At 55.1% G+C, this 7,869-nt stretch overlaps 1 protein-coding gene across 2 annotated transcripts; it reads left to right on the top strand.

Moving 5' to 3' along the window:
• The first annotated feature begins 1,645 nt into the window (after positions 1-1,645).
• G6PC3 (glucose-6-phosphatase catalytic subunit 3) lies at positions 1,646-7,530 on the top strand. 2 transcript variants are annotated; one of them, XM_047845445.1, is made up of 6 exons: positions 1,646-2,040; positions 3,913-4,019; positions 4,388-4,478; positions 4,738-4,856; positions 5,047-5,188; positions 6,313-7,530. In XM_047845445.1, exons 1-6 carry the CDS (start codon positions 1,823-1,825, stop codon positions 6,500-6,502), a joined length of 867 nt encoding a protein of 288 aa, XP_047701401.1. In that variant the 5' UTR covers positions 1,646-1,822; the 3' UTR covers positions 6,503-7,530. The 2 variants fall into 2 exon arrangements, with proteins under 2 accessions (XP_047701401.1, XP_047701400.1); XM_047845444.1 differs by lacking the exon at positions 6,313-7,530 and adding an exon at positions 5,423-6,092 and having other exon boundaries at positions 1,652-2,040.
• Positions 7,531-7,869: the final 339 nt, after the last annotated feature.

Genomic DNA, 7,869 nt, shown 5'->3' with positions numbered 1-7,869 from the left:
TCTATGACAGTTTTAACACGTAAGGTGTATTTTCCAGCCCTGTCATCACCAGTTTCCATCCCTAACCCACCTACCTGCCCACATCCCACCCCCACCACCCCCATAGAAATTCTGGAGCCTCATGTATGAGTAACAATGGGTTGAACTTTCTCTAGGTGGAGGCAAAGACCAGCCCTGGCACTACTTGAACACAGTTCAAAAGTGTTTCCTTGTCCTTCAAAAGACATCACCTTCCTGATGTTGGGCATATATTAGTCCAATCATTTAATAGGAATAAATACACTGATACCTCTTAGTTGTGGTATTTCAGAGAACTTTCAACTCTGACCCCCACAAGTCACATGTAACTGCCACTCCATTTTTTACATGGCATTGTGATTATAGTTTTCATATATATGACTGCCAGGTACTGTTAGGAAAAGCTTCTTGGAGAAAGTGAAAAAATCTGAGACCTGAAGGACAGGCAAGATCTCTAAAAGGAGACAGAGCCTGTGGATTTCAAGGAACATAAAGTAGCTCAGAAATATTATGAAATGGAGTTGTGGGGGTAGGCTGGCAAAGGTTGTCTGGCTAGAACCTGAGCAAACTTTCAAAGACCTAGAAAATGTAGGCTTTCTCCTTGGGGCAAATGAAAAACAGCAAGGGAGTGAAGTGACGTTTATATCCAGCTTCCGTTCCCCACACCTTTTCAATTAGTGAAATTAATTTCTACCCAAGAAGAACCATATTTACATTCTCATTTTCATTCACCCAGCAGAAAACTCTCCAAGAACAAAGTTGCTTGAGGTGGGAAGGAACTGGGGAGCCACTCAACAGTCTCCTCCCACCCCAACTCTGCCTCTAGGCAGGACCTCACCTAGAATAGGTGAGGATTCTATTTCGTGTGTGTTCCTAGAGAGGATTATTCCAGGTTTTGCCGTGGGTGTGTGCCCTTCCTCTTCCCATACCAACCCAGCTACTACCTCATAGTTTACCTGCCCAGCGGGGTTTTGGAAGGCAAGGAGGGAGGTAAGGCAAGCTTAGAAGTGGAAGTGAGACTTGGACTGCTTGCTATGTGTAAGAATTCGCAAGCGTTTAGGTTAGACGCCTCAGAATCAAGAGGCTTATCTGTCAGCTTCCAAATCAATAGCGGACGAATTCGGGCGGGAGATTCTTGGGCTGGGGGAGAAAGGCAAGGGCCGATTAGCGGTGTCTGAAAATGTAGAGCCCCGCTTCAGCGCCGACCGGAGATGCCTGGCTCCTCGGAGGAGTCTCCGTAGCGCTCTCTCCAAGAAATCTCAGAATATCTTTGGAGGGCAGCGATACTGGAGAAAAAAGGTCTGGTCTGGAAGGAATCCTGACCTTGGAGATTACACATCCATCTTCGCAGCAGCAAAGCAAGAACCCTGGGCACGTCGCCCACCCGCAGGTTAGTCCTTCCCTTGACCCGGAACAGCAGCGGGAGCCGACTCTGCGCCCAATGCCCACGTGCCGGCAACAGCAGCCACGTGGGGCTTTGCGGAAACGCCTTCGCAAAGATTTGTCCCCTGCGCTGCCCAGTAGAAAGGAAGACCCGGGTGGAACACTAGAGGAAACGGTACCGGCTAGAGGCCGGGCTCGCGCGAGTCAGGGACTACCGGGGGAGGGGAGGGGGGGACGGGGGAGGGGCGGGGCTTGTGCCGGTCGCTGGCAGGGGGCGGGGCCTAGGGCTCCGAAAGGTGGGCTTTTGGACGGCAGCGGGGAGAGCAGCATCCTCGTCTCCGAGGCGTCTCCGACGCGTCTCCGACACTCCTCGGCTTCCACCATAGAGCAACCCCCCCGCCCGGCCGGTCCCTCGGTCGCCATGGAGTCCACGCTGGGCGCGGGCATCGCAATGGCCGAGGCGCTGCAGAACCAGCTGCCTTGGCTGGAAAACGTGTGGCTCTGGGTCACCTTTCTGGGCGATCCCAAGAGCCTCTTTCTGTTCTACTTCCCCGCGGCCTACTACGCCTCCCGCCGCGTGGGCATCGCAGTGCTCTGGATCAGCCTCATCACCGAGTGGCTCAACCTCGTCTTCAAGTGGTGAGACACCGAAGCCCTCGGCGTCCTGGTCCCCCACCCCCCAAAGGCCCTGAGTCCTGGGCAAGCCCTGATCTCCCTCAGCAGGTGCCTCAAAGGCTCGAACCTCCCCCACCACCCCGCCCCACTGAACCCATGGCCTTAAGATCTCTTCACCCCTACCCCTGACTTTTCCTTTGAGCATCTTCATGCATTTTGGACTCAGACCTAAGAGTCCCCATCTTACTCATGAGACCAGTGTTTCTCAAACAGGCCTGATGGGAGAAATCACCTAAGGGGTGCAATGCAATATTTAAAATGCAAATACCTCATCCCACCGCAGACATACTGACTTAGAAATTTAAGGGAAGGGGTTGGGAATCTGTATTTTAAGAAGCATCTGTGGTGACTTAAGTAGCAAAAGGTCCTGCTTGTCAGCTCACTCTTTCATTCATCTATTCATTCATTTGATGTAGTTGTTAAGAAGCATGCTTTGTGCCAGGCTTTACACTAGCAGCTAAGGACAGAGGGCTCAAAATTTAAGGTATGTTTCCCCAGACCATGACCAGCAGCATAGGAAGCACTTTGAAAACTTGCTAGAAATGCAGGATCTCAGGCCCCAGGCCAGAGCTTCTGAATCAGAATCTGCATTTTAACAGGGACCTCAGGTGATTGCAGTGCATAGTAAGACTTGAAAAGCACTGCCTTCCAGGGAACACTTTTCTTCCTTCTCTCCTTCATTCACTGGTAGACTTCACACAGACTTAGAAGCCAGGAATCCCAGGCAAGTGGGTGGGGCCCCCAGGCCTTATCTCTTTGTGCCACCAGGTCTCTCTTGGGTGCAGCGGGGAGCTGTGCCTCCCCTCACCTCAACCTCTGCTGCCTGGGGGAGGGAAGGGAGTTCATAGGAGATACTTGAATGGGCTGGAATGACTTTGCTGAAAAACAAAATAGGAATTACCTTCCCTCCCACTCTTCCCTGCAAAGGCTTCATTTCTCCTGAAAATGGAAAAACAGCTGTCTACTCATTTCCTTCTTGCCTAATTGCCCTTTGCTTTGTGCTCTCTCCCCGCTCAGAGTCCGTATAAGCCTCCCCCTCTACTGTTCCTGACAGGACAGACCACTCCCTTGGGTAGACATTCTCAATGCCCCCCCACTCCCCCAACAAGTGACAAAGCTCCTATTCATTTCCTAAGTGTGTTTTGAGCACCTGGCTTGCGAACCTAGTGGTGAGGAGAGGCAGGTGCCTTTTGTCTCCCTCCCCAGCAGCATCTTTCTGCTCTCCTGCCTTTCCTCTTTCTGGCCACAGCAGCCTCGCCTCTTCAGGATGTGGTTTCCCAGGGTCCAGTGAAGTCACCAGCCAGGGGACTTTGAGCTTTTTGTCCTCTTTATTCTTTCTCAGCCTCCTCTGTCCATTTCCCACTCCCGTTCTCCAACAAGAGAGTCTCACCCAAGGAGTTCACGTGTAGGTAATTCAGACTGGAGTTTGGGAACTGGAGAGAGGACGATTCAGGAGGGTCAGTGGGGAGTCTGGGAACAACAGAAAGAGTCAAGTCCTGGGCTCTCTAGGAATGGGAAGAGCAGAGCTGGCCCTGCAGCGGGACTAGTGAGCATTTCAGAGCATTTCAGAGCGTGCATGTGCGCGCGCGCGCGCACACACACACACACACACACACACACACACAAGATCTCTTTCCTCCTTATCACTTCTTTAAAAATAGCATGTGTTCTTCTGTTCCAAGGTGAAAACTCATGGCAAGGTAATGCACAGACTTGGACTCCCTTTCCGACTCCACCCTGCAGGCCCTCCAGAGTACTCCCGGGGATCCTTCTGCTCCCGCCTGTTCTCCTGGCTGCGTGCACATATAATGTCATTTTCTGTCTGTTCTCTTCTAGGCTTCTGTTTGGAGACAGGCCCTTTTGGTGGGTCCATGAGTCTGGCTACTACAGCCAGGCCCCAGCCCAGGTCCACCAGTTCCCTGCTTCTTGTGAAACTGGTCCAGGTGGGAAGCCCCAAATCTCCCTGTCCCAGTGTGGTTAGGGTTCAGTGAGTGTCTCAGAGTACTTTTCAGCCAGGGTGGCCCAGCCTCTCAGTTACTGACCCAGAGAACTAAAAAAACCCCAGGAAGAATGATTTGAATTCCAGAGGAGGGCACCCATGCTAGAGTCCCAGCTGCCCACCTTGTTTCGAGTAGATCCGAGAGACAAAGCAGAAGCCGAGAGCAGTGGCCTCAGGCAGGGGTGAAGAAGGCTTCAGGGCAGAGCGAGCCATGGACCAATGCAGGGGGTGGGCAACGGGGTTCAGCTATCGCCAGGGGCTCCTGGGTTCCACTCTCATCCTCTCACCTCAATCTTCTGGATCCTCCGGCAGGCAGCCCTTCTGGACATTGCATGATCACAGGAGCAGCGCTCTGGCCCATAATGACGGCCATCTCTTCCCAGGTGGCCACTCGGGCCCACAGGTACACGTTGGCTTTGGGGGGGACGGGGCAAGTGGCAATAGGAGGCACTTGAAGTCAGGAAGAGCGGATGGGCATTGCCTACCAAGGAGGACAGGGGTGACGGTGCCCTGGACCCAAAAAACGCAGCAGCAGGGCAGCCTGGGAGCTGGAGTTCTGGGGACCCTGGGGGCATTTGGTCAAACCAGGAAGTGCTTGGGTGCTGAGGGAAGCCAAGCTGTGTGTGGACACCCCCTGAACCATTTGCTTTTCTTCTTTGTAGCCGCTGGGTGAGGGTGATACCTAGTCTGGCTTACTGCACCTTCCTACTGGCGGTCGGCCTGTCCCGGGTCTTCCTCTTAGCACATTTCCCCCACCAGGTGCTGGCTGGCCTAATAACTGGTGAGCAACTGGGGCAACATGGTGGGCCTACGGGGTGCCACTGGCAGTGGGAGGACCCGTATAGGATCCTCCCATCGTATAGCTGACCCCAAGGCCCTTTTATACCTGTCTATTCTGCCAAGCTGCCCTTCAGCTCAGGGGGCTCATATCCCCCAAACTCCCTGAAGCTGCTGTCACCTTACTTCCCCAGGTGCTGCGCTGGGCTGGCTGATGGCCCCCCGGGTACCCATGGAGCGGGAGCTAAGCTTCTATGGATTGACCTCGCTGGCCCTCTTGCTGGGTGCCAGCCTCATCTATTGGACCCTTTTTACACTGGGCCTGGATCTTTCTTGGTAAGTCCTGCTTTGAAGTTTGGGCAGGCCGGAGCCCGTTCTGCCTCACCCGTACCCAGCCCGGTGGGTCCCTGGTTTGTTGTAGCCAAAAAGGACCAGGTGACCTGTTCACACAGACTCTCCTGGGGTCACAGCACAACATGGGGGTAGACTCCAAAGGGGCTGAGAGCCATTGGCCCTCTAGGTTCCAGAGGGGGGAGGTCTCTCCTGCAAAGACCCCCTCCTCCCCCACAGGTCCATCAGTCTGGCCTCCAAGTGGTGTGAGCGGCCTGAGTGGGTGCACTTGGATAGCCGGCCCTTTGCCTCCCTGAGCCGTGACTCAGGGGCCGCCCTGGGTCTGGGCATTGCCCTGCACTCTCCCTGCTATGCCCAGGTACGGCGAGCATACCTGGGACATGGCCAGAAGATAGTCTGTCTTGTGCTGGCCGTGGGGCTGCTGGGCCCCCTGGACTGGCTGGGCTACCCACCTCAGATCAGCCTTTTCTATATCTTCAATTTCCTCAAGTACACCCTCTGGCCATGCCTCGTCCTGGCCCTTGTGCCCTGGGTGGTGCACACGTTCAGTGCCCAGGAAATACCACCCATCCGCTCTTCCTGACTTCAAGTGCCTCCTATTGCCACTTGCCCCGCCCCCCCCAAAGCCAACGCTCCGTGATCTGTGACCTCCCTCCCCACTCCAGGAGGCAGCCCCCATCCCCTTCCAGCTCCCACAGGCCCTGGTCATCCTCAGTCTCCCACTTCTCCAGCATCTGGTCTTCACCCCAAAGGGCCTTCTTTCTCCCAAAAATGTTGGTCCTTTTGCCTTCCCCTGAGTCCCCGGAGAGTAAAGGCAACATCAAGACCAGTGGGGTCCTGTAACACTGTGAGGGGTTCACAGAGGCCCCAATAAAAGCCCTTGAATACATCTGGATTTCTTTTTTGCCTATGCGCACATTTCCGTTGAACTTGCCTGTGTGTGTGCAAGTGAGACCCTTGCCAGGCCACCTGTTGTACACTCCCCCTCCCCCCACAACGCTTGTTTCCAGAGACCCTCAGCCTGGGCCCAGCATCATCGGCTAGGCCACAAGAGAGGTCCCATGAGATGCTATGGCTACATTCAGTGACACCTTGTCTTTAATCTACAGGACAGAGACTCCACTCCCTCCCACCCCAGCCTCCTGTTTCCTAAATTGGCCAGTCCAGGGGCTGGAGAAAAGAAGAAGAGCCGTTTTTTTGGCCAGGGTGGGGAATGGGAACCTCTACTCCATTTGGAAGCCCAGAGAAGAGAGACATCAGCCCCAGAAGGCACTGCCAGAAACAAGTTTATTTACATAAGGACACACAGTTTAACAGATTACAAAATACTTAACTGAAATCCATATCCAGGGAGACAAAGCAAGGAGTGGGTTTACATGAGAACCAGACCAGCCATGGGAGAGAGAGAAGGGCCTGGAGCTGGGGCTCGGCATGGAGAGGCCTGGTACACTGGGCCTAGCCCCATCCACATCCCCCAGGAGGATCTAGAATACACTAACAACACACAGGACACAAGCACGCAACGAACCAGTGGTGGTGGGGCTCCTGCCCCTCCCCTGGCTCCCTCAACCCTACTCAGGCCCCCGTTAGGATAATATGTAAACAGACGGGGCGGGGGGGGCCCTCGGGATGGGGCAGAAAAGAAGTGTATGTGGTGTTGACAGGAGGACCGAGGAAGACGCAGCCCCCTAGGAGCCACTTCCCATCTTTGGTTTCCTACAGGCTAGACGGCATTCCCTAGGCCTTGCGGGCCCCCAGCCCCTCCTGGTCTTAGCTCCCTTGGGCTAGTGGCCAGGAGAGGCAGCCCAGGAGGAAGGGAAGCTACGGGTGAGGGCAGACTCCTGGGTTCTGGCCCTGCCCCCTTCTAGAAACCCCACTCTCACCATCCCCAGGCTTCAACGTAAAAGGCCCCAGAAGGGAGGTGGGCCAGTGACCACTGGATAGCTGGGGAAATCTGGTCCTGAACAGCAAGGGGGCTCTCACCAGCCTGGAGGCTCCACCACCCCCGGCCCTTGCAGGGACCACCTCCCCGTCCCCAGGCTGTGCCAGCAGAGGGGCAGGGAAGCCCACAGAGTAAGGCTGAGAGCAAGCCTGGTTCTAAGACTCCTCCTGGTCCCTCCGAACCCAGGAGTCCAGCCCCATCCCTCCCCACACACTTTGACCCTCTCCAACCCCTGGGAAGGGCAAAGAGGTCCTGAGGAGTATGAGGCCAGACAGCCCTGCCCACAGACCACAGGCCCACATCCTAGGGCACAAGTCTTCCCCCGGTGCTGAGGCCAGGAGAAAGGAGGAGGAGAAGGGGTCTATGCAGAGATGGTGAGGACAACAAAGAGGGAAAAGGGTGGGGAATCGCGGGGTGGGCGCCCACCTCCCCTCCACTCTGTATCTTAGACTATAGAGCAACCTTCCGGATCTTCCCGTGAGGTTGGAGAGGGGAGGAGGGTGAAGTTAAGGCATTTCCCCCAGTTAGCTGAAGCCAAGGCACCAAACTTACTGTTCCCTCCTCACTTAGCGAGACTCCAAAACTAGAAGGTACTATCTGGGCCCCACACCCACTTTAAGCCGGCCCAGTCTCCAAGGTGGAAAAGGACAGAATGCAGAGAAGCGGGTACGGGACACAGCATGGAGGTGAGGCTGGAAAGGGTACCCCCGTACCTTTCAGGGGG

Source organism: Prionailurus viverrinus, unplaced genomic scaffold (assembly GCF_022837055.1).
Source record: "Prionailurus viverrinus isolate Anna unplaced genomic scaffold, UM_Priviv_1.0 scaffold_35, whole genome shotgun sequence".
Lineage (NCBI taxonomy): Eukaryota > Metazoa > Chordata > Mammalia > Carnivora > Felidae > Prionailurus > Prionailurus viverrinus.
The sequence above is the reverse complement of the archived record's forward strand: the minus strand, read 5'-3'. Positions and strand labels throughout refer to the sequence as shown.